At 41.2% G+C, this 26,996-nt stretch overlaps 1 protein-coding gene across 2 annotated transcripts in view; it reads right to left on the reverse strand.

The window, feature by feature from the left end:
- Positions 1 to 26,996, reverse strand: part of SNX9 (sorting nexin 9) — a 92,969-nt gene that overhangs the window by 24,190 nt on the left and 41,783 nt on the right. For both annotated transcript variants that reach the window (XM_032651463.1, XM_032651464.1), the window contains exons 3-9: positions 26,692 to 26,766; positions 25,358 to 25,483; positions 8,698 to 8,863; positions 6,657 to 6,807; positions 3,151 to 3,235; positions 989 to 1,114; positions 758 to 875 (exon numbers count right to left, since the gene is read on the reverse strand). In XM_032651463.1, coding sequence (XP_032507354.1) covers positions 758 to 875; positions 989 to 1,114; positions 3,151 to 3,235; positions 6,657 to 6,807; positions 8,698 to 8,863; positions 25,358 to 25,483; positions 26,692 to 26,766 — 847 coding nt within the window. The remainder of the gene's footprint in view (positions 1 to 757; positions 876 to 988; positions 1,115 to 3,150; positions 3,236 to 6,656; positions 6,808 to 8,697; positions 8,864 to 25,357; positions 25,484 to 26,691; positions 26,767 to 26,996) is intronic.

Raw genomic sequence — 26,996 nt, forward strand, 5'->3', positions numbered from 1 at the left:
CAATAAGGATGACAGAAAGGAGGGACAGTGAGTATCTGAACAGAAGCAGGGGTGGCGGTGACACACGAGTGGCAGGAGGCAGCCATCTACGCCAACCAGGCAACCCCGACAGGGCTGCCACTCAGCTGCCCCAGCTCCAAGAGGGACTGCCTGGGAGTCACCCCACCTGAGGGCGAGGATGTGTCTGCCAACCTGGCAACATAGTCCCCACTCTCCGTTCTGCTACGACACTTTGAAAGTTTTGAAAAGTTTTCTCCACAAAATCAAAATCCAAACAAGTTCTTTAAAAACAAAGTTCCCAGGGCTTCCCTGGTGGCGCAGTGGTTGAGAGTCCGCCTGCCAATGCAGGGGACGCGGGTTCGTGCCCCGGTCCCGGGAAGATCCCACATGCCGCGGAGCGGCTGGGCCCGTGAGCCGTGGCCGCTGAGCCTGCGCATCCGGAGCCCGTGCTCCACAACAGGAGAGGCCACAGCAGTGAGAGGCCCGTGTACCGCAAAAAAAAAAAAAAAAAAAGATACATATGTATACAGGAACTCTAACAGAAAATTTTATGACATATTCTTGTTAGGTGTTCAGGTAACTTCCAAATACATGTACAATACATATATACATATGTATATGGCTATCTTTAGCTGCTGTTTCCAAACCCCTACATCTTGTTCCACTAGAGGATGGAACATGCCATTTCTGATTTACATTAGGGTACTCAAACTGGAGTCTTTTTACTTGTCCTGAGTTCAGTGTCGCACACACTCACCTGTGACTTGCTTATCTGGAAGAGAAGGGATTGGAATGGCTGACCCAAACTTTACCAGTAGACGCTCATATAGCCAGTCAAAGTGCTTATACCTGTGGTTTACAGATCGATTAGTGTTCTACAAAATAAGGAAAGAGAAAAACGTTACCAATGCCAACTACAGGAAATGAAAAAAGCAAATTGTTACTAGCGATGCAAGCATGATTCTGCTTTGATAACTTGGATACTTACAGTAGGTGTTAACTGATATTCAATGTAGCTCTTCAGACCGTACATTTTGGAGCCCTTCCTGGGATCTGCTACCACACAGTCAAATGTAGAGGTAGGATAAACCCACATCGGGCCATAATCTCCAACCTACACAACATTGCAGGGAGAGTTAATTTTGTTACATGGAAAAATAGTTAAGTATAATTGATATAAATCATCAAATGATTCTTTTTAGGACTAGAAGTCCCTAGGAGGGTCATTTTTGCTCTTCTTTGAGAAGTTATTTACATAAATGCTCTCTGTTCCTACTAAGGTTATATTTAAAGAAAACACTTAATGGGAGAAGCCCTTCTGCTCCCATGTGGGCATCGCAGGCCACAGAGAGATGCCGATCTGCCTTTCCTCTAGAGAGATGGAACACAATCTCTCTCTAGTCCAGCTGTCTTAGTTATATGTAATGAGGGGCTAGTTTTTAAAAATTTCAAATCTATTGCAGACTAAGAGTTCTGTGAAATATAAAATTACACACTTGGATGTCTCAGCCATGCCAAACTGCCGTCAAACTTCCTCTACACTTACTCTCATTTTCTGTATACGCTAATTCTTTATAAAGGTGAAAGGAGAAAAAAGGGAGGCGAGGTATGAAAGTTCAGAGGCTACTAGGTCAGGATGGTAACTGGGGCCCAGAGAATTTTAATAAGGGACTAAAGATCTCTGACAACAAGTTATTATGATTCTCCAAGAGGGAGCCCAGATCCAGAAAACTCTCTTAAAGCTGCAGAGCAGGAATCTTTAACAGGGGCCTCTTGGGAACCTCCCTTAATGACTGGGACCAAGAGAGGCGACTCTGATCAACTAGGGCCCAATACCCACGGGGTCACATTTTATTAGTGGGTAGGGGACTGCACCTTAAAAGCAAAGGACCAGGTCTCTACTTTCTCTTGGTTTTCTGAAGGCTCAATGGCTTTCCTCAGCTTCCTTTTCCACATAGGAAGCCCACACAGGCAAGCCTGCCTACGGGTCCAGTTTCACCTAAAACGCGTGGGACAACTCAAACACGGGGGTCTTTTAGCTCTGTTCCAGGACTCTCCTGCTTATGACAAAGTCCCCTGTGAGAATCTGAGGGGCAGGGCCATGGGCTCTTAATTCTGTGGAGTTAGAGAAAAAAACTAAAATAATCTCTAACCTAACTACTCAGAAGATAATTATCCCAAGTTTGCTTTGAGGGAAGAAGGATAAAAGGGCTCTGGGTCACAACCCTTCTCTCTGGAGTTTTCTAGGATTTCAAGCTTTTCAAAGAAGTAGGAACAAGTAATATAAAAAATTCAATATCATTCTTGCAATTTTATCGAGTTTCCCAGGATCCAAAGATTATAGAATAAGACCAGATCTTTCCTCCTTGTTTGAGTCCGTGGTGATTATATTCAAGGCTGCTTACCCTCCTGCCCTGCCCCCAACTTACAGTTACAGGATTAAATCAACAGGGTCAGAAGATAGCTATAGTTCTCTTTGCCAGAATTTCATCTGGAAATATACAGCTAGATAACATTTAGATAGAAAATCTATCAGCAATCAACATTTAGGTGAAACCACAGAGCCTGTGTCATGTTATGTAATAAGCTATTCAAAGACAGATATACTTAATGGTGCCATTAACTCCCAGCTTTTACGTACTAGCTCCTTATCACGACTCGACAGCTGGTTTATTGAAAGAAAACTATTACCAACATAGCGGAAAAGGCAACTTATTCTGATAACATGCATGTACTTCGCCAAGGTAGAAACCTAAATATATGAATTGGGTTTTTTAGCTAAATATGTATGGCTAGTAGAAAAACAGCATGTAAAAGATACTTCAAGATACTTTAGAAAAATTATTAAAAATACGTATGTACTATGGGTGTTGTTTGTTCAATTACTAACAGTCTGAAAGGTAAAAGTAAAGAATATCTAAACAATATAATAATGGGCATTAATTCATGCTATTTATTTTTAGTACTCTTAAAATACTAATACACACTGTCAGTTACTTACTTCGAGCATTAAACGTGTTTAAAAATACCTTCCAAAAACAAAAAACTTTCCAAATGACTAATAACCCTCTTAGCTTTAAGGTATTATAAAACAGCTTAATCCGAAACTAAAGCAAAAAAAAAAAAAAAAAAAAAAAAGAACAAACTTACAATGATAGGAATTTTCTCTTTGGGTTTTGCTAGTTGCTTGGCCAACAAATACTGTTCCATTCCAGGTTTTGCAAATCCAGGAAATCTAATCATGAGGATAAATGCTTGTGAGTCTTATGCTTTTCCTTATAAGAATTCTACAGCTCTCATCCACATTTACTTAATACGACAGTTTGAACTTGTTCTGTCTTTCACATGTACTAGAACTAGGAAACTATGGTAAATGAAACCTAATGTAATCAGATTGTTCAATGGCCAATTAGTCATTTAATTAAGCTTTATCTGGTAAGAGGACAGTTTGACTCCAGAAGGTGTGATATTTATGGGCACTCTATTTGCTTGATCTGAGACACTCTATCACCACATGAAGAGTGAAGGGCAGACTAGAAAATGTCCCCCAGGTACAGAGGTAGAAAGTACTGAGCGCATCAATTTGAGATGACCACATGGGGTGAAGGCCACACGCTGGCATTTTTATATTCAAATTAAAGCTGCCTTTCAACATTCTCCCTCGGGAGGCCACAAATATCCCAAAGAAACCGCCACTGTTCATAAGTACTTGTGCCATTTTCTTTGGGAACTGCCTTCAGAACCAGTTTATGAGACACACACAAAAAAACAGTCTCCTCAGTAAAGAGACTCGAAACATAATAAACTTGGCTATTTCCAGAAATCATATCTACATCTGAAGCGAAGTTCTAAAACTGAAGAAAAGCTGGAATAAATGCATGGCCATCCAAAGCGCTACTTCTAAAGAAGACAAGATTAATCTGGGTTTTAGAATTTTTTTTTTTAATAGACGGGGAAAAAATCTTCAGAAAGCAAAATACCTAAAATAGGAAAAGAAATCTTATTTCTACAAAAACCAGCTGTCTTACTTCTGATTTCATTCCTAAACCAATTTAAAGGCCAATGTGATGCTCTCAGGGGCTCATATCTTTTCCTTCATTCTGGACTGACCTCCCTCCATTCTCTTTTCCCTGGACCTGCTTTAAAACACAGCTCCTACAACAGAGTAAAAGGGGTGTCTAGGAGCTTGATGGCCTTGGGTTTGAATTTCAAGTCCAACACTTCATAGCTATGTGACTTTTAGAGCGTGTCTTCTTATGTGAAGAATGGGACCAATACGACCTACCTTTAAGGTGGTAAGGGAATTAAATGAGAAGATTTAAGTAAAGAGTTATCTATATAAATCTGAAGGCCCTAGTACGTACTCAGAAATTAAAATGATTTGTAATGCCGCCATCGGCTCTGTGGAAGTGCTCCCTACAGCCTCAGGTGCAGCCTTCCCTGTGCTGCGTCAGCGTTCCGAGCACACTTCTGCTCTTCAGCTTATGGTGCTGCAACTGCCATCATCCATTTGCACATCACAGCAGACTAGAAGTGCCTTAGAGAAAGCATTTGTATTTCCAGGACCTAGAAGAATTGTGGGAATATACTAAACGCTTAATGAATGAATGGGCTAACCTGGAACACTTTTGTGAAAGAACCTACACTTTTGCTAGAAAACGCTGATGGAGAAATTGGGGCATTGCACGTAGCAACAATTCCTTGACTAGACTGTAAGCTTCCGAGTGCAGAGAGCACACGTCATGTTTCTTTTGGTATCCTGGTGACCACAGCAAAACTCCAGAGCTGACTATGCACACATTTAATACTTACTGAACAGCAGTGCAATTGATTAATTCTTTCAGTATGATCAAGATGTATTCTTGTAATGCTCAAGTATACTTAAGTGTCTGATCTCTGTTTCTAGCATAAGGTTTAGGCTCCATGACTGGAATATAGCTGTCATATAAAATGGATTAACCGCTGAAAAGTGTTAATACTAAAAAAATGTTTACAACTGTTATAAGTAAGTCATTGATACATTAGTCTAGTTAAATAAAAATATGTAGGGTTTAAACGGCTCCCAGCACCACAGAAAGCGAGGGATGCCTCCAAGGTGCAGGTGCATATTAGGACTCCTTCAATTTGGTTTCAACCTAGACTGAAATTTTAGAGCAGAAAGAATTCTTAATTAAAGCCAATCCTTCACTTTAGAGATGAAGAAAGTTGAGTTTGAAACAGGTCATCCAACTTCCCCACGATCATATAGCAAGCCAGAGAGCAAGCATGGAGCAGTGGAAACCACAGGAAAGTGGAGTCAGAGGCCTGGCGCAAGCCAGAACCTCACGAACTAGCTACGAAAATTCAGCTAGCCGTATTTGTCTCACAGGTCCTGCTTCCTCATTTTTAAAATGGGGCTGAGGGATACATTATATTAAAATGGGTTTTAAATATACTTTGTATTTAGGTTTAAAGAACAACTGAGGGTAAGGTACGTCACTACAGACCACACTGAGAACTTCAAATCTCACTTTAAGAAATAGGATACAGTCAATAAGGACTGACTGTACTATGCATGCAACTGAGTATGAAAATACACAATGGAAGAAACTGGACAGAAATGCAGGAGACGTGTGAGCTAAAAGATAACTCATTTAATTACCAGATGGTATTTAAATACTAAATACTAAAGGAGAACTTGCAGGGCTCATTAAACTTATACACATGTACATCGAGACCTAGAAACTTGGTATCTAGATATATATCAAACATGTTTACAATTTTTTTCCAGACATAGATTATCATTCCTTGATATCTGCTTGGAATCATGAACTTGGAACACTGAGAAAAAGTATGAGTAATTTTAGAAAAACTATTTTAAATATAACTGCTGTAAGAAGAGTACTTGAAGATAAATTGTATGGAAGTCACAAACTACATCTCCTTCAAGCTACACTGGTGTAAACTACAGACGCATCCAGAACTCTCTACTAGGGAATTCCATAGGGCTGTGTCCATATTCACCCTTTCCCACATGCTTTCCTGCTAAGCACTGTTTCTACAAGGACCATTCAAAACATTTTTTTAAAAATATATAAGAATAATCTAAGTGAAAACAAAGTCCTAAACACATTAAACATAGTAGTTGAGAGTGTGCTCAGGAAGCTGAGGGACTGGACTGGAATCCCGACTAGATCACTTACCACCTGTGTGAACTTGGGCAGTTACTTAACCTCTCTGGGCTTCATTTTCCCAGAGAAAACAGAGATTATATGTACCACAAAAGGGATATGAGGGTCGCATGAGAGAATACACACAAACTGCTTTGCACAAAGCCTGGCACATGGTAAAAGATCAATAAACAGTAAAACGTTTAAAAGGAAGCTATCAGGATTATTCTTAGCTCTCCTGTGACATCGGCAATAAAAACCTTAATCTGTCATGAGTTAATAAAGGTAAAAAACAGTATTTAGCATATGATTAAATGGAACATATATTTCACTTTAAAATGAAAACAAGTTTTTTAAAAAGAAGCTTCCAAGCTAGGAGCCAAATAAAAAATAAACATGATCAAATCGCACCCCAAGCTTTGTAGATCACTGAAAAGAGAAAAAGCCTCTTTGTATCTTGTATGTTTCCACAGAGTGTTCACGTTGCCCCAACTCCCTTACACCTACTTGTTAAGCGGCAGCTTCATGGAGGAGCTGCCGGCACGGCTGCTTCCTCGCTGGGCACCGCCCGCTTCCGCTGCCTCTGAATCCTTGAAGTAGGGAGAAGACGACTTGGGCTCATCCCAGTCTTCATCCCAGTCATCATCGTCACCAGTTGCTGGAGGTGGGCACAGAAGATCGTCAGTAAAGAAAGACAAAAGAAAGGTGGGATGACTTAATCTTCTGGGGGCGGTCAGGATTAGAATAAAGATGTGAAGAATACAGGCTCTATAGTCAGACAGTTTGGGGGCTTGACGATTCGGCCTTTTAGCGCAAAAGACAAGTTAGAAACAACTTCAAGAGGGCTGTTAGTCCAAGTAACTTCAGATACATGCCAACTATAAAAACACTCTGTGGTATATAGGGAAGGCCTTCTAGAGGCCTATACGTTGATAAATCTAGCTTTATAAACTTGCAACTAAGCAGATCAAATACCCTTTAAGCCAAGAGACTGGGGAGGACAAAAGGGTGATAAGAGTTTTAAAAAGGAATTGTTGGGCTTCCCTGGCGGCACAGTGGTTGAGGGTCCGCCTGCCGATGTAGGGGATGCGGGTTCGTGCCCCGGTCCGGGAGGACCCCACATGCCGCGGAGCGGCTGGGCCCGTGAGCCATGGCCGCTGGGCCTGTGCGACTGGAGCCTGTGCTCCGCAACGGGAGAGGCCACGGCAGTGAGAGGCCCGCGTACCGCAGGAAAAAAAAAAAAAAAAAAAAAAAAAAAAGAGGAATTGTTTAAAACTACTAATAATAAAGGTGAGAGAAGGACAAGGGGGTGGAGGAGAAAGAGAAAGAAACGAGATAAGTAGTAACTGACCAGCATGAGGAGCCTAATATTCTAACAAGCTCTGCGTCAGATGAGGAGCTGCCAGCTTTCCTCCCTCCCTCCTTTATTCTTCCACTGTTCTGTGCCTCTGTCTCCCACCTCTGATGGCCTGAGGAGTCCCTTTAGCATTAGGCAGGAAATTGCCCTGGGATCTCCGCCCTAAGAGTGCCACCACGAGAAGCCCAGAGACAAATGCCAAAACGAAAAAAAGAAGAGAATAGAAAGTATTAGAAGGATCTGGGCCAAGAGTCCTGGAGCCACGCCAAGTTACTACAGAAGCAGAAGTCAGCAGTCTAGTCTCAACATTTCTACCCAGCCCACGACTCCTGGTCCTGCAGCAGCCCAGCTCCTGTCCATGAGTGGGAGCTGGAAACCAGCACCTGTGCCCTTTATGGCTCCTGCATGCAAGTCTCCTGCTGTTTAGCACGTTCAGTTCTTGGCAAAATCTGCTCATCCAGGGATCATTAAAAAATAACGGGTGGATCTCTTAATTTCAGAACAGACATAAATCGCCTTTCTTAATTCCTGAATTGTTTCTCCTTTTAGAAATTCCTCTTTTGCCTCAGTATTTCCATTAAGAAATGGAAACAGGTAGTTAAGGAAAAGACAGAACAGCTACGTTAGAGGTCACAAACCATGTGACCATAGTCAAGGTAGTTAAGGAAAAGACAGAACAGCTACGTTAAAGGTCACAAACCATGTGACCATAAACCACTGAATGTGGCGATGAACCATATTCAATCCATGTGCACATTTTTTGGGCCCAAATGTGTGTTAGTAGCTAAGATTTTAAAGTGGGAAGATGAGATGAAAATCGAGATTTCTACTCTCTCTGGAACTGTGGTGGTCCAGGAACACTAGCTCAGTTCTCCTGCAACGGCATCAACCCGCCGGCTAGAGCAGAGCTGCCCACCTCCGTCTTCCGCAGCCCCGCCCCACAGGGCTGCGCTGCTGTTCTGCTTTATGAACCTGGCCCCTGCAAGCGTTTGCATTTGTGACTCCTTGACAGGTAACTGAGAGTGGACTAAAGACCATAACTAAAAACTACCTACATTTTGACCCAGAAAAATAAGTTTGCTATTAGTGAATAAGAGCACCTGAGAACAGTTCCTTTGATTAAATCTATTTTAACTCCGATGCCCTTTAAGGGTGGGTGGGCTCCATCACCAGCAGAGCCCTCTTCCTCACCTGGTCCCTGGTAGGCCTGGGGATGACCAAAGGCAGTGTCCCAATTGTTGGAGGTGTTTCTTTGGGCTGCAGTCCCCTCGGGCTTGGCTCCCCAGCCATCCGAGCTTTCCCAGTTTCCAGATTTGGAAGCATTCCAGGCTGACCAGGGGTCATTGCCACTGCTGACCTGATGTTAGGGGTAAAAAAGGAGAGAGTATTCGTGACTTCTAGAAAGCATTACTCAATTCAGTAGGAATCACATAACAATTGAATTGGGGTGCTGAAAAAACGGATAGAAATTTAAAACAATTTACAATTTAAATAATAAAATTTTAGAAACACGTAGGAAAGCACAAAAGACAGGATCAACCGAATTTTATTGTTAACAGTTTGCCATATTTGCTTAGGAACTTTACAACAGTAACAAAGAAACTCCCTTTCTTTTTCCTTCCCCCAAGTAACTACTTTTCTGAACCTGCTCTCATTCCTGTGCCTGTTCTTATACTTCCACTGCGTATGTAATGGAACATGTAACGTATTCATAAATAACAAATGCTTTGTATTTTTCAAACTGACCTGAACACCGCTGTACTGCATGTGTCTCTTTGCAAGCTGTCTTTTTCTTTCACTTAACATTATGTTTTTGAGATTATACTTGCTGGTACGAATATGTTTTATTCACTTTAACTGCTTGATAGTAATCAGCTGTATTTTTAACTGTTTTAATTTTTATTTGAAAAGGTAATATGTTCCCGGTAAGAAAAAAATTCAAATAGTATAAGAAGATATGAAATTTAAAAAATATTCCTACCACCTTAAAATGCCAGTCATTCTCTCAGAGATAATGACTCCTAACAAATTCCTTGTATATACTTAAACATGCCATGCAGAGAGAGCCTTTTTGCTTTTAAACATATTATGTGAGCCCAAATTATACTTTCTGCTCTGCACTTTTCTTTTGTTTTTCTATTTAATAGGCTAAAACATTCTCCTAGGTACAGCAGCACATGGATGACATCATCCTTTTACATGACTCCCCAGAATTCCACTGTATTTATTTCCCATCATCTAAAGAGCATATGCTCATTTATCTCGTTTGCCGTATTTTGCTACTGTAAATAATGCTGCAATGCACAATCTTTCCTCACTTGTCCAATAGATGTATGTGAAATTCCCAGAAGAAAAATTGCTGGGCTAATACAAGTGTGCACTTAGAATGGATAGATTCTGTCAAACTGCTTTCCAAGGAGATTGTACAGTCACATTCCTACACTCCTTCTACACGCCACGGGGTGGTGTCTTGCATAAAATGGGGCTACCATACTCCAAAACTATTTTTAAAATATTTTCTCCCATTATTCCTTAGCATAATTTTATAGTTTGATTATTAATATTATAAAAAAATTTTTGGAATGGGCAATACATGGCACCCAATATCAAGGAGTACTGCAATAAGAGTACCTGTAACCCACCTCTCACCCCTGGCTCACCCAGCCCTGAGGCAACCAGTTTTTTTTGTTTCCTTAATTTTTAAATTTTAAATCTTCAATCTATATGGAATTTACTTCAGTATATGAAATAATATAGGAATCCAGCTTAATTTTTTCCTGTAGTCATTCTGTTGTCCTGACATCACTTAATGAACAATCCACTTTCCTCCACTGATCTGAAATTCACCTTTATCGTATACTGGACTTGGGCCTATTTCTGGACTCTATTCTATCCTAGTAATCTATTCATACTAGTACCAAGCTACTCCGGAGTCCACCAGACAGAATACCATTAGTACTTTACCACAACATCTTCTATTGGTTTATTTTTACACGTGAACTTTAGCATCAGCTTCATGTTTTAAAACTAAAACAATCTTTAGTTTTAGCATTAGCATGTTAAGTTTAAAAAATGTGCTGATTTTCATTTGAATCACCTTAAATTTACAGATAAACTCAGGGAAAACAAATAGTGCCTTTAAAATAATTTCAATACTGAATGTATTTATTCAAGAACATGGAATAGCAAATTTTTCTCTTTACTCAAGTCTTCCTTCTCACATAAAAATTTGGGGGTTAGTTAGAGAGAGAGAGAGAGAGACAGAGAGATTGAGATTTGTAAGAAAATTACCCAAACGGCCTCATACACCTCTCTAATGTTTTAGAATGCTATCATGGTTGGTCTTTTTTTCACTCTTCATCAACTGACATACAGGGTGGATAACTGCCTGCCACCTACCAGAAGCATCAAAAACAGTATATGTTTTACAAAAGGAACTATGATTTCATTCTAACATCTCTATACCTTCAAGAAAAATTAATGAAGTTACTAGTGATTCTGCCTGAAGTCAAATATTAATAGCAGAAAGACATTCATCCTTATGACTGTGGATTTCTCGAACATACGGCTGACGGGGAGTTACTATCAAGCCACTCCAGTGCAGACTGGAAATGAAGGCTGCCGTGCTGAGGGCCTGACAATCACGCTTCATTTAAGAGAAGTCCTTCCTTCCATAGTTTTCTTTAAGTAGGGGTGTTTTATTCAGCAATATACACTCTGTGCTCTCCAAACTAAACTATGAGGTTTTGTTTTTAGAATTAAAAACTTCAAAAGGTACAGAAATTTTGGATAGTAAGATGACAGTAAGTACAGGCATTCATTGTCTAGCATTTCTATAAACTACTGAGGAAAAGGAACAGAAGGGTCATAACTAGAACAACAGGATGAGTAAAAGTTCAGCACTGCCATGACAGTAAGATCATGTTAGCAAATTGTCAGAGAAGGTTTTCATCATATTGAGGAAGAAATGGGATGTGGAATTCATCACCAAGTAACCTTAAAAAATTAAAGCTTATTAGGACAGAAACACGTAACATGATAGTTCTTTTAAAAACTACTTTGTTTATACATTGTTTACAATAATTGCTATCTTATTTGGTTACGTGTACGATCTTAGCTCTCTGCCTGGGTTATGAAATCCTTGTTGGCAAATCTAATAACTTTGCTTCTCTCTTGTTTTTTTTCCTGGAACACTCCTTCTACCTTGTTTCCACTTGACTCCTACTGATAAATCTTTCAAACCCTGACGAACTGGCAATCTCTCCAGCTTCTATCATTGACTTTTTACTCACTCTCTCTCTCTCAGGTGACCTCCAGGGTCCCTCCTCTAATATCAATAACTAACAACCAGCTCACAAAGCCTTCATGGTCTGCTTCTCTCTGAACCCACCACCCTTCCTGCACTTCGGCCTCTGGCTCCTTTGCTTTCAACTCCCAATAACCCTTCTGTCCCTTAACTGCAGGCATCTGGTCACACAATAGTCCACGCCTCTTCTCTACTTTCTTCGAGCTTTCCTTCAATGTCTTCATCCTTTTCTTTCCCCTCCTTTCAGGGCACCAAACCCCTCCCGATTCTATCAACCATTTTAATTAAAAACCGTTCATTAGACCTCACTGACCACAGAATAGATTCCAAACTCCTTAGGCCATCAATTAAGATCCTAACTTTTCCTTCCATAACGTTGCCTGTCCTCACTACTTGCCACTAACCCTCACTCTGAGCTTCAGCCCGCAGTTTCCCAGACTTTCCTGTGTCCTTGCCTTTGCTCAGGCTCTGCTCTCCATCTGCATGCAAAGGCTTCTACCTCACCTTCCTAGATTCTGGCCCAGTCCCACCCCATGGAGGGCGCTGGCCTCCGCCTGCTGGCTGACATTCAGTCACATCCTTCCACTTTCTCCCAAAGTTAGCCTTCCGTTAGAGTTATTGGCGTATCGGTTAGTCATTCCCAGTAGCAAGTCACGGGGAAACATCTCCCCTAAAAGATTCTCAAAGGGCCTTACATAAAGTGGCGAAGACTCAAATTTTTTATTTTTCTTAAAGTGGCTAACTGTGATCCTCTTGGTCATTTGTATGAAGTAGGTATTATTCTAATAATAATAGATTATTATATCTATGATTCTTTAGATATGCACCTAACCTTCATAACATTACTATTATTTCACAAAGAGGGAAATCAGATTTTCCTCATGTATACTGACTTGAGTCTCTTCTAGGAAAATAACCACTGTGGACGACCACAGAATAAGTGATTTTCGGCACTGCCATACGCTCTTAAAATAACAGTGCCTTCCCAGTTGTGAAAGCTTATCAGTACCCTGTAGAAAAGCTGCAAGATGCTGACAGGTACAGATGGACAGAGGGACGGACATATGTGTGATGAAGAACAGTAATATGTTAATGGTAAAATCTAGAAGGCGCGTATATGATTATTCGCTATGAAGTTCACTTAACTTTCCTACGCTTTAAGTTTTAGCAAATGTTGGAAAATCCAACAAACAAAACTTGCACATACAAACATCGTCTTCTGAACTCCATAAGGATGCATGCAAGGGACAAGAGAAGGTCTGTGCCCATCAGGCTCACCAGTGATTTCTTGTTGCCTATGAACATGCGGCCTACACGTAGTAAGTGTTTAGTAAATTACTTGCTAAATTAAACCACTCACAAACACTCACGTGTTTGTCTGGATCTCTATTATGAATGGATTTTCACCTGCCTTGCACTGGAACTGGCTGACTATGTCTGACTTGCCCCCTAACTCCCACTCTAACTAAATTAAATACTCCCTAATGCCAGAAGCAATGTAGTCAACACATTTGCTCATTTAGCACTCTAATTTTTTTTTTTACATCTTTATTGGAGTGTAATTGCTTTACGGTGTTTCGTTAAGTTTGTGCTGTATAACAAAGTGAATCAGCCATATGCATACACATGTCCCCATATCCCCTCCCTCTTGCGTTTCCCTCCCACTTTCCCTATCCCAACCCTCTAGGTGGTCACAAAGCGCTATGCGGCTGCTTCCCACTAGCCATCCATTTTACATTTGGTAGCGTATATATGTCAATGCTACTCTCTCACTTCATCCCAGCTTACCCTCCCCCCACCGTGTCCTCAAGTCCATTCTCTACGTCTGGCACTCTAAATTTAAAAGCTATCCTAACCTCATAAGACAAAACAAAGAAATACATTTACATTGTCTTTACATCATGAGACAATCTAAATGTATCCGCTGAAAGGAGCCTGTAGAGCAGAAAGACAGAGAACGGCGTCTGAGTGGCCATGGAGGGGTGGGGAGAGAAGGGTATTCCTGAGATAATCGTAGCAAAGCTATGCATCTTACAAATACATAATATGGGGTAAAAGGGGGCAAGGATAAGAACATTGGTCCACTGGTTGAATTTTAAATCCCTTACGAAACTGTAGAAATTTGACTGACATAAATTTCTCATGGGTGCAACAGTTAAGAGCTGAAGCTCTAGAGGCTGTCTATCTGGGTTTGAATCCCAGCTTTACCACTTACTAGCTGTATGAACTTGGGCAATGTACTCCATCTCTTAGTTTCCACTCTTATAGAACCGATATAACATCATAAACTTCCTCATAAGATTTCTGTAGGAATTCAATGACATAATGCATATAAAGCACCTAACAATATCTGGCACGTGGTATGCGTTCAGTAGTGGTTATCTTACTACACGGGGGCTCATCTAGAGTATACAGAGAAGAATGAAGACTGGTAATCTTTGAGTAAATCCCCATTAGTTTATGCTTTAAAGGAAAAGATCAGTTATATTTCCAAATGGCTTCAATGACAGATCACATTAATAGAGAAACTTTTGATTAAATAAGTGATTATAGGCACTTAGGATACTTTCTATTTTAGCCAAAGATCTGTTTCCTTCAGATACATGAGAGAAAGAGGAAGAAGACAGAACTGTTTTGCCATGAAGTTCCAAAGCAACTCATAATTCTTGGCGGTCTTGGCACATTTTCTGTGTGCTAAATGGTGAGATCTTGCTTTTCTTCAAAGCCTAACCCCCACTGCAACAAACTGAGCTACACAATGATTTGGTTTAATGATCCTTCGGCCTCTGACTTCTTCGCCGTCAATTTCAAGAACCCCTTTTGTCCCTCACCTGCAGACATTTGGTCGCACAATAATGCATTATGTTCCTCCGCTAAGGTTTCAAACTCTGAGGGAGCTCTCCTATCCTCTTCTCCCAGCCCCCACCCCTCCTTTCTACTGAGCAATGTCATCATTCTCTTCTTTCCCCACCTTTTACGGTACCAAAGCCAACCAGACTCTGTAAACTCCGTGATTAAAAGTCCTTCATTAGGGCTTCCCTGGTGGCGCAGTGGTTGAGAGTCTGCCTGCCAATGCAGGGGACACGGGTTCAAGCCCTGGTCTGGGAAGATCCCACGTGCCACGGAGCAGCTGGGCCCGTGAGCTACAAATACTGAGCTCTGCGCGTCTGGAGCCTGTGCTCCGCAGCAAGAGAGGCCGCGACAGTGAGAGGCCCGCGCACCGCGATGAAGAGTGACCCCCGCTTGCCACAACTAGAGAAAGCCCTCGCACAGAAACGAAGACCCAACACAGCCAAAAATAAATAAATGAATAAATAAATTTATAAAAAAAAAAAAAAAAAACATTGTTTAAAAAAAAAAAAAAAAAAAAGTCCTTCATTAGACCTTGCTGTCCATGGAATAAATCCATCAATCGAGTCTCATCAAAAGTCTCCAAAGTATAAATCCCAATTGCCCTTCCAACTCCTACGTGTGCCACATTCTATGTTGCCATGCCCCCAAGAAGAGCTTTAGTAAGATACTTCAGCTGAAACAATCACCTCACTTGGGAAAAAAAGGATTACTTCTAGGGGTTTTAAATGTTTATTTCCTCTTTCATTCAAGTTTGAATTTTACCTTATTTACGGAAGAAGAAGGAGAAGGAGAAGACGAAGAAGGTGGTGATTGGCTGAGACTTTCAATACAACCGATCTGAGCCAAAATATCCACCTTAAAATAAAAAAAGGTGCTCGGTAAACGAAGGGGAAAAAAAGAGTATATACCAAAGCTAACAACAGCAAATGCACAGCAGGGCTAAGTTCACCAGAAAACTCCAGCATGCCACCCATGCACCAAGATTACATGCAAAAAGCAAAGCCCCTACTGTATAGTAGTGGTTTGTCTTCAGTGCATTAGTATATATTCTGAAGACTCTTGCTGTCATAACACAGTGTCACTGAAGCACTAAAAATAATTATAAGCAGCACAGAAGGAATGGAACAAATATCATGCAAGTCATACAGCCAATGAAAAAGACTCCAGAGGAAAAACACAGCCAAGCTTTTAAAAATGTTAGAATGTTGAACCAGGGCTTTCAAAGCCACCAGACATGTGAGATGAGCAAAGCTTCCTGGAACCACAGAGCCACGGAGAACCTACCAAGACCGGCTAAGAGCACAGAACAGCCCACGAGGTTGTGAACTCTGTGTGCTCCTGAGCTGACTGGCTTGGCGTGCAGTGTCAGCATGAGAACAGATAACTGATACACCCTGTGGAGCTAGGCAATGGCCAAAGCAGCATCGCTATTAGGAGGACAACCTTGGAGCCCAATTTCCAGGCTTCGAATCCCAGCTCCACAACTATCTAGTAGGGAAGTCACTACTATTAACATTTATATAGTGTTACGAGAATGCACTTTTCATGTACAACTTTCTTGTGAAGAAAGTTGTACCATTTGTAGATGTAAATAAACTTGTTTTTGGAAATCAACTAGTAATACACAAAGAAGACAATCAAGATGGAGTAACTGGGATCCAGTTTACGTTTCCACTTAAAACTAAAAAAGACAAAATATATGAAGTTGTCTTCAAATCATTAGACGTCAGGCAATAAAGGACCTGACCTCTGCCTAGAGAGACTTTCCAGGCCATGGATCAGGGACGGGGAACCCATGCAGAGACCACTGGTCTCTGTGAATTAAGAAGACAGAGCTGGGAGTCTGGGGCAGAGTACTGAGAAGCAGAAAGCTGCACAGAGACCTCCGGAGATGAGTGGGGGACGGGACGGGACGCCAGGCCTTAGGCTGAGTACTGATCAGTGGATGCACGTGAGGGAGCTGCCATATGAAAGGTTAAGTAACAACCCCTTAGTAGGGTGGTTCTCACCAGCCAGAATGGAAAACTTCATGACTCATAAGGGTGACAGCAGGTACAGCACTGAAAAGGCTTTTGCTTCAACAGAGAGGCAAAAATACCCCTAGACTGAGCATTGCTCTGGTCCCACTCTAAAAAGCTTAAACTGAAAGAATTAAACTGTTTCTAAGTAACTTTCTTTTAAAGAAAAATAAAACAAAACAAAACACTAGTCTGCAACTGCTGACCACAAAAATGATAGGTATGGTTTTGTTATATTTTGCTACTTTGTTGTTACTTTGCTTCTTATACAAATCCTTGGGCCACCAGGATGAGTAAGAATCAAACTCTTACTTCTGACAACAGGCATCAACGAAAATGCAGTAAGACCTGGGCAAGGGCCTGTTTGGAAACAACAGTCAGATCGACTTGATTCACTGGTTTCCCAGTATGTTCTGCTGGTTTCAGGCGAAATAAGTTCTTCTGGTTTCCCAGTTCTTCAAGACATGGTCTAAGAAGAACTTTCACTGCACACGTCATGAGACAACACTGGGAGAGGCTGGGGGCAGATGGAGAGACGGGCAACAGATGCCTTTATTTCTCTCTGTGCCCACTTGAACTAGTTCAGACTTCAAGGGTGATCTAGGTCTGAGAATTAATGAGAAAGATAACTTATATTTCATCAAGGTTGCCTTCTGTTTGGCGTTCTACCAAACCAGCAAACAAGAGCACAAAGAATACATAAAGGTTCAAAAGATACTGATGAGTAGGTAGAGCTCCCGCTGCCCACCTGGTTCCTTACAGAGGATGCCCAAAGTTCAATACAGGTCAACACGGACCATTCGGTTTGACAAGTCTACCAGGTAAGAAGAGCTGCAAATCATGGGCTCACTACCTTGCGTATTATCATCTCGGGGGAAAGGCTCTGGAAGCATCATTCGAGGGCCCACCTTATCACCACACAAGGAAATCCTCAGTCACATACATCTACACCCTATCGGTTATGTTGCTATGGCCGATTACACTGCCATTCCCTAATATATACGCTTGGAAGGAAAGAAGGAGGGAAGGAACTTCCAGAGTAAGACTTTGGCCAGGGATAAACAACAGAAATGAATGGAAAGTTACTGGTTTTGTGAAAGCTGAGGTTATTATGTTTTTGTTTGTTTTTTGAACCTTATCTGCATGACTGAGGCATAACTGTCTTTATCTGACATTTCTCATTCACGAAATGTTTAATAACCATGTGCCAACTGTGTTAGGAAGTGGGACTAGAAAGCCAATAACGTGATTCCTCTATAAACCGAGAACATTTCAATCAGTTTCTGACAAAGGTTTCTCGTTCTCAAAAAGGCCTACAGAAGGTATTAAATTGTCTTATGTGAAAAGCCTAATTATTTCAGCTCAAAATACAGACAGAATTTGTAGAATTTCCTATTTTGTTATTTATAGATCTTTTGCTAAAAGCACATCATCTAATTCTACAGAGGAACCTCTACTGATTTCAAAAAACCCCTTATAGAAATATAAAACGTGTACATTCTTTAAAAAGTAAGGCTCGATCACAACAACAGATTAGATTAATTTGTAGCCAGTCACATCAATACTACTGACTGGAAATTACTTCCCAAAAAGCTTAAATGACTTAACAGATCCTTTATTAATTCACATTCTGAACCCACAGATGACAATTCCAGGTATTTATTTTTTAAATAGAGAAAACTAAAAGAACAAAATTTGCCTTAAAAAATGGAAAATATTTGTACTAGCTTCGAGAATTTACTTATTTTTTCAGCACAAAGTTTTTAAACAGGTAGCTTTATGTGCCAAACAGGCTGATGCTATAAGTAGCAGAAGACAATTTGGTAGATCGGTCTAATAAAGGTCCACGTGAAATGGGCTTTTATAGACATTCCTCTGATGATGGGTTGGGCGTATAACAATGCTGACTGGCCCTTCACCAGGGCAGTTATAAGGTAAAAACAAAACAAACCCTTTGCTTTTGTCATTTGTTTCCTGTTAGATAAAGCCAAATAGCAACAAAACATCCTAAAAAATAAATTTCGCCAGTGTGTATTTTTGAATGGGTCCCAGATGCACAAAGCTGTCTTATGTAAGGCAAGGGTCTGGGATCAGGAAAGCATGGAAGGTTAACATCACCAGCCCAGTTCAGTTTTGAAGGAAAATGTCAACAAGTCCTGTATACAGATGTGCACAACCCTCCTTACAAAGCCCCGTCACTGAGTAAAAGGGGTTCCTGTGTGGCGGGGAGAGGGGGTGGGGAAACGGAGAGAACCTTCGCAACAGGGGCTTCGTAAAGAGAAAGTCTCAGTAAGCAATTAGGAGAAGTCCACAGCATTACAGACCTTATTTGAGATAATGAAATAATAAGCCTTTGTGAAGGTTTCTTTTGCTGATTTATTTATTTTAACATCTTTATTGGGGTACAACTGCCCTACAATGGTGCGTTAGTTTCTGCTCCACAACAAAGTGAATCAGCTACACATACACACACGTTCCCATATGTGCTCCCTCTTGCATCTCCCTCCCTCCCACCCTCCCTATCCCACCCCTCCAGGCGCTCACAAAGCACCGAGCCGATCTCCCTGTGCCATGCGGCTGCTTCCCACTAGCTGTCTACCTTACGTTTGGTAGTGTATATATGTCCATGCCTCTCTCTCGCTTTGTCACAGCTCACCCTTCCCCCTCCGTGTCCTCAAGTCCGTTCTCCAGTAGGTCCGCGTCTTTACTCCTGTCTTACCCCTAGGTTCTTCATGACATTGTTTTTTCTTCAATTCCATATATATGTGTTAGCATACGGTATTTGTCTTTTTCTTTCTGACTTACTTCACTCTGTATGACAGACTCTAGGTCTATCCACCTCATTACAAATAGCTCAATTTCGTTTCTTTTTATGGCTGAGTAATATTCCATTGTATATATGTGCCACATCTTCTGATTTATTTTTAAATGGACTACAAAATGGCCTAAAAATGGACTTTTTTTTGAGAAATGCGAAAGCAAAACGTAGTTCCAACATAAAATTACTATTTCCTTCCTCATTCCTTAATAAATAAAAGTTTCTTCGTAACAAATACCACCACACTGAAAATCTCTACATAATCAAAAAGACGTTATGTCCCTAAATACTCACTTAACTTTGAGCATTTGTTTAATATCCAAACTGTTAAAAATAATTAACCCCCTACTAAGTACCACGTATTGTTCTAAACACTTCAGAACTTTTTTCCATTTACTCTTTCCAACAATTCTTTGAGGTCTTACAGATGAGGAAACTGAGGCACACAGAAGCTAAGAAGCTCACCGTGAGTCACACAGCAAGTATGAGATCTGGGAATAAAATCTAGGCAAGGTCTGGGATTAAAACCGAGCGTTTTCCTGCCCTTACACATCTAAAGGATGCAGGACACTCCTATCAATAACTATGGCTCACAAAGGCACTCAGGGTTTTAAAGTGGAATGAAAAAGAGATCATAGAAAAAAAGCAACCTTTCAGAGAAACAGAAATGGGAAAGTCAGGAAGAGAAACTAGATTTGTGGGGAAATAATGAGTGATTCTGTTCATGCAGAGTCTGAGATACAGAGGAGACAGGCAGATAGCGATGCTGAACAAGAAGCTGGAGACTGAGCAAACTGCAGAGAAAATTCAACACTGGAGAGATATTTCTAAGGGAATCTTCTGCACGGTTAGAGAGGGTAGAAGAAGGAGACAGGTTGGAACAAAAAAGGGTAAGTGGATTGAGATTGTTCCATGGAGAGGGAAGAGGTGAAAAAAGAAGGAAATATTTCTTAAATGTCTTCCGTGAGTCTGACACCACTTTATACCAGTGGCCTGGTCCTCCGATAGTTCAGGAAGCAGCCACGACTCTTACGAAGTGGAGCCAGACTGTCAACCCAGCTCTAACACCAAACGTTACACCAGGCTTCCCACCGCACCAACCCACATGGAGAGGGGGAAGGATGGGATGAGAAACCGTGAAACAGAAGAACAGAGATATAGCCAAGGGCAACTGAGATACAGTGTGATAAAGAAAGCAACAAGAATTTTAACAAAAGGAGAAGCAGCTTATTCCAAGTGTGTACACCTTTCTAGTTTAAAAAGCATAGAAAGGGCTTCCCTGGTGGCGCAGAGGTTGCGAGTCCTCCTTCCAATGCAGGGGACACGGGTTCGTGCCCCGGTCCGGGAAGATCCCACATGCCGCGGAGCGGCTGGGCCCGTGAGCCATGGCCGCTGAGCCTACGCGTCCGGAGCCTGTGCTCCGCAATGGGAGAGGCCACAGCAGTGAGAGGCCCACGTACGGCAAAAAAAAAAAAAAAAAAAAAAGCATAGAAAAATAAATCCCTCAAGTCAAAAACCTTCAGATAAAACATCTAGGTTTATACAACTTTCAATTAATGTTTAAGCCCCATTGTTCTTTTAAAGGTACAAACAAAAACTTCCCATTAATTTCTCAAAAGTAAGTTCTGCAAAGAGGCAGTAATCTAAGAGTCTTTAAAAAGATCTACACTGAGAACCTTTTCATAATCAATGATATAATTTAAACACTAATAGCTGGGAGAAAACCCAAATGAGGACGGCTATTAACACATGTTTGGTAATAATGTCTGAGATTCATTTCCACCAGCGGGTTAATTCATTCTAGCGGCACAGCTACTAACAGGAAATGCTCCTGAAACTGCAAAATATCAGATAAATGACTAATAATGAAACCAGTAATAACCACTAAAAACCATTCTTCTTTTCTAAAGGTACTGCAATAGCTGTCCTCATCCAACTTAAAATCTGTAATAGAAAAAAAAAACAAGAACCTGACTCATTTCTTGGATATCCTTCAATAATTTTTCTACACAATTTGCATCTGTGGTGTGTATATATTTAAACACAATAAAGATAACATTACACATAGTGATATGCCTTTTTAAAAGCCCATTCATCCATATCTGTATATCTGAAGCTACCCTCATTCTTCTAAAAGCAGTCCTGCTTCCTATGGTGTGGCTGTCCTGTAGTCTATCTGACCAGCTCCTACGGATGAGGCACACATTCTACGCTTTGCTGTTATAAGAGTGCTGCAGGAAACCTCTTCTCCTGCCCAGATGGCTGCGTTCGGAGAGTAGAGCTGTAAGATCAACTCAGAGTGCTGGGTCAAAGAGTAGATGCACCTCAAATATTAATATATATTATCAACCTGTCCTCCAAAAAGCTTCATCGATTTATCCTTTACCAGCTTCATACCAGAATGCCTATTTGAACACGCCTTTCTTCACACTAGGAGTGAAAACATTTTGATTCTCTGCTAATTTGATAGAAGAACTTCAAAATGAGCATTTTCCTATGTTTATTGGCTCTTCGTATTTCTTTTCCAATGAAAAATCTGTTCATATCCTTTGCCCACTTCTTCTGAGTTGTTTACCTTTTTCCTACAGATTTACAAGAGTTCTTTGTATATTAACAGAATTAGCTGACATCTCTGGCATGTTAGAAATTTTTTTCCTAGTTGAATATTACTTTTTAAAAAAATTTTTATTTATTTATCTTTGGCTGTGTTGGGTCTTCGTTGCTGCACGCGGGCTTTCTCTAGTTGCGGCGAGTGGGGGCTACTCTTCGTTGCGGTGTATGGGCTTCTCACTGCGGTGGCTTCTCGTTGCAGAGCACAGGCTACAGGCGTGTGGGCTTCAGTAGTTGTGGCACGCAGGCTCAGTAGTTGTGGCTCGCGGGCTCTAGAGTGCAGGCTCAGTAGTTGTGGCGCACAGGCTTAGTTGCTCCGCGGCACGTGGGATCTTCCTGGACCAGGGCCCGAACCCGTGTCCCCTGCACTGGCAGGAGGATTCTTAACCACTGCGCCACCAGGGAAGCCCTTTACTTTTTGACTTAAATATATCAATTCTTTCCTTAATGGCTGCCAGAAATTGTGCTGTGCTTAGAAAGACCTTCTATATTCCAAAGTTAATGAAAGAAAATGTTACCTATATTTTTTCCAAGTACTTAAAAAAATAAAACAGCTCTATCATTTTTCAAATTAAATTGTTCCAACACATTTAAAGAATAGTGCATTATACTCCTTTGACATTTACAGCTCTAGTCTATACCTCAGCCAAGTGGCTGGACTGTGTTTTACAGGTAAAGGGTTCCCTTACATACTAGAAAGGAAAGAAAAAGATCATAATGGGGGTTGGGATGATGCATCAACATTATCTACCTCTACACCAGTCACTGCACTTACCTCTGTGATTGCTCAGTAAGAAGCTAGAACCAGAAGGTACCCCAAGCAACCTGAAATTAGGAGTTTTAAGAAAAACAAAAGGAAGTGCTATTTTACATATTAAGTTATAAATAAATGTATGAACTAATTACTGTGAAATGCAGTATAGCTTAAAAATACAAAGTCAGTGAAGACTCAGACAAATTAAAAAATAACAGGCTCAAAATAAGTTATTCAAGAACATCTGCAGACGGATGTAACCTTTTAGAGAGATCTCTCTAAAAAGATATGGTTTAAAAGATACAACAGTCAGAAAGTTGGATAACCAGTAGCTGAATGTGAGGCTTTAACCTGCCTGTGCAGGAAGAAGGCCAAACTGAAAACAAGTGGTGCTGAGGAGACTCAAGGGATACTGACTAGAGTGTACACAGTGTACCGAGCTGAAGGGGGGCCCTGCCCGCCTGACGGCAGAGAGGAGAGGCCTGGCTCCTCTGACACACTTATCTCCAAATAAAACTGTCCTCTGGGAACTAACACAACGCCAGACTAACTAGAAAGGCCCAAGAGGCATAGCCCTGGAACAAAAATAGTATTTTCTTACTGACATTCAGAAAATGAAATAACGGGCAAACCTGACAGCCACATTTTTAAAAGCTGCCAATTAATAATGGTATTTATAAAACGTACCACAGTTTTGGCCCATTTAAGTTGTTCTCACATCCCGGATAACTGAGAGCACAGACGGCTGCTGAAAATATTTTTATTCAAATGCTTTAATTCATTCATTATGGTCATGCTTTCTGTATTTTGTTACTCCTTGTTTTGGTTCATTTTTTCCTTTGCTTTCAAAGGATCTGATTAGATTTAATGTCAGATTGGATTAGTAAAACCTAACCTTAAAAAAAAGTCGGTTATATTTTCTTCAAAATAACCTGGAAGAAAAAAATTACACTTATGCTGATCAGTTTATACTGTTACATTTAAATACTGAGGAGTCTTCTTCATAACATAAAATTTGAGCCTGACTTTGAATTTGTGTTTATGAGCTAAAGTACTTCAGTCTACCTTGAGATATTTGAAACAGGTCCCCGAATTAAAATAAGATGAATATTCCCATTTTTTGTTTCCTTCACTTATTCTACGATCATCTCATTATAATTCCCCTTTATTGAAATGCCATTTTTACTTAATGCAAACCCTTTCACTGATGTTTTTGTAAAACTCAGTGACTCTCAGCTGGGTTGACTTTGCGCATTTGGCAACAACTGGAGACAATTTTGGTGACTGGAACCAGGGTTGGGGCAGTGGTGGGGGGAGGCGGGGAGAGCGGTGAGTGCAGGCCGGAGACGCAGCTAGTCATCACAGGGAGGGAGCATCAGGCCCCAAACGTTAACAGCTCCCAGGCTCAGAATCCCTGGTAAAACATCAAGTGAGGCTTAACTACTATTTTGTCACCCTTTATCGTAACGGGGGTTGGGATGATGCATCAACATTATCTACCTCTACACCGGTCACTGGCCAATATTCTTAGGTATTACAGATTAACAAAATATAGGAGAATGCTCAACTCTGGTGATAACCTCGCCTCTGAATTTTAAATATCTGAGCCAGACAATGTGTAATTTAGGATGTCCACAAAAGCTATTTAAAAATGTATAAAATCTGCAGTTAACATATGGTAACAGTACTTTGAAAAACTCTCTAAAAGGTTAAGATATAAATATTCTGTAAGCAAATAATCATAAGTGATATGATTATTAGGCTTTACCTAATTTAAAGCCTTTTATGTAGTTAAAAATGTCAAGAAGTAACATCTCCTGAAGCCCATTCATTTCTAAAGATGTAGGAGGCAATAACACTTCCATATCCATCTTCTCAATTTTCTTACAGACACTGGCTCTGGATAATCATTGAGCAATAACCGAACCAGGCAGAGTCACCTAAACTGGTCAAATTCCTTAAAATTACTGTGAACTTGCAGCATAGTTTTCTCAAATTAGCCCACTCTTCTAAGTTTTCTAGAAGCAGTACCATAACGGTACCAACTGCTAGATCTCCAGACACTTTTACATGCACTGAATCTGCAAGGGGGGGCTCGAGCCGAGAGTGCAAGCAATGTGCCAAGGTCACAGAAATCAGGTCCTGTTCCAGCCAGACCGTTGACCCTGACCGCTGCACCTCAGCAGAGGACCCTTTTCCTTCCTTGCCCTCAAGTGAGAGGATATTCGCAATCTATGGGGTCTGCATTCATACCATGCCAGACTTTTACAAGCAACTCTCAATGAACACCCCGCCTTCTGGTTAATCATCAACTCTAAAAACAGTGTTTGTTAAAACCCAGCAAGAAATGCCACACGAATAACACGTGAACAGCTACTTTGTTTATGCTGTCAGGGAATGGCAATAGCTATAATGCAGCACAAGCTCTCACAAACGTGCTTTGCTCTCAGTAAAGCCAGTCGCATCCAGCAGGATGACGGAGTGAGATTTACCTGGTTGTTACTGCTGGCAGCTGATGAACCGGCTTGAGCTGTACTTGCTGAGAGGGAATCGAGGAAGGCTTGGTCAGCCACTGAATTTCCACACGAAAACTGATCTTTTCCATCACTGGGCAAAATCTGAACGTTAGAAAGAACCACAGTTATCTTCATAGAGTTATTTCAGAGTTAGAGCCCCTGAGGGCAAGCAAGAACTGTCAACTAATATGGAAAAGGGATTTCTATTCTTAAAGAGTAAGCAAGCCCAAGAAGATGTCATAATTCCTTTCTGTCAGTATGCAGAATTCTAGAAATGCAACTAACGCCAGTATCAACTTAAATGCTCCCGTTTTCCTCATTCTTGTTAATTTTTAGGATCCTGAATGCACAGTGCACAGAGGTCAAACACGACATAAACATGAGACACGTGGACTGGGTTCAGGGGCCTGGGAACCCTCTGAATCTGTCTGGAAAAGGTGGGGTGTCTGAGATTTCATCAGATTCTCCGGAGTGTTCAAAACTCCCCCAGCCAACTCTCAGGAGCAACAGACAGCCTTCCCATTCTGCAGGCAGTGCCCAGCACACATCCTCCCAGGGCACTATTTCTCTCTACTGGAGGGGAGCTCAAGGCAACTTTGTTCTTGATCTCACTCCGACTTTACTCACAGGGCACCAGACAGCCTTAGTTTCTTTCTATCACCCAGGATGAGAGGCAAGCTCACCACATGCCCAGGACTCAGCTCAGTGATCTCTGGACAACCAGCAGGGGGTGCCAGGAGGCTGACTCAGAGAGGGTTTGTCAGCTGAGGGGGTGTGCCCCAGGCAGGGAGGGCTCATTCAGGGGCTGTGCACTATCCTTGGCATCTATCACAACAGAGCTTAAACCAGGCAATAGCTCACAGCAGCCCATCCAAGACCCTTCGTCCTTGGGAATGGGAGAAGGAACTGAGAGAGATGTCCTAAATTAGCACAGGGAGAAGACAGCTACTTCAAACAGCCTGCTGTTTAAACTTTGTGAATCAATTCTACAGTAAACAGTACTGTAGGCAGCAGCTACTACACAATATTAGCAAAGGGAAAAATAGAGACTTTTATTCAGAGTAATTAAAAGTTGCTATCCTTGGAGGAAGGATCTAAATATTTGGAGTCACTCTTTGGAGCCTAAGTCTACAGGTAATATTTCTTCTTGGTTCTACTTCAATGTATTTTCTACATTTTATATAATCAGCATGTATCACTCTTACAATGGAATTTTTTCATTATCTTCCAGTCCTGTCCTTTAAGTTGACAATTCACAAAAACATATATGACGACCAGATTTAATTAATAAATGACAGTTAAGCCCTTACCTCAACGTAGTCTGTGGGAACAAGCCCTCGTTCTCCTTTGCTGTTTCTTCCTTCCAGCCATCCTCCACCAACATCCTCAAAAAGGTTGAAAAAAAAAAAAAAAAGATTATAGTTGGAATTTCCTGCAGTTTTTTTTTTTTTTTTTGGCGGTACGCGGGTCTCTCACTGTTGCGGCCTCTCTCATTGCGGAGCACAGGCTCCAGACACGCAGGCTCAGCGGCCATGGCTCACGGGCCCAGCCGCTCCGTGGCACGTGGGATCTTCCCGGACCGGCGCACGAACCCGTGTCTCCTGCATCGGCAGGC

This window comes from Phocoena sinus, chromosome 12 (genome assembly GCF_008692025.1).
Source record: "Phocoena sinus isolate mPhoSin1 chromosome 12, mPhoSin1.pri, whole genome shotgun sequence".
Lineage (NCBI taxonomy): Eukaryota > Metazoa > Chordata > Mammalia > Artiodactyla > Phocoenidae > Phocoena > Phocoena sinus.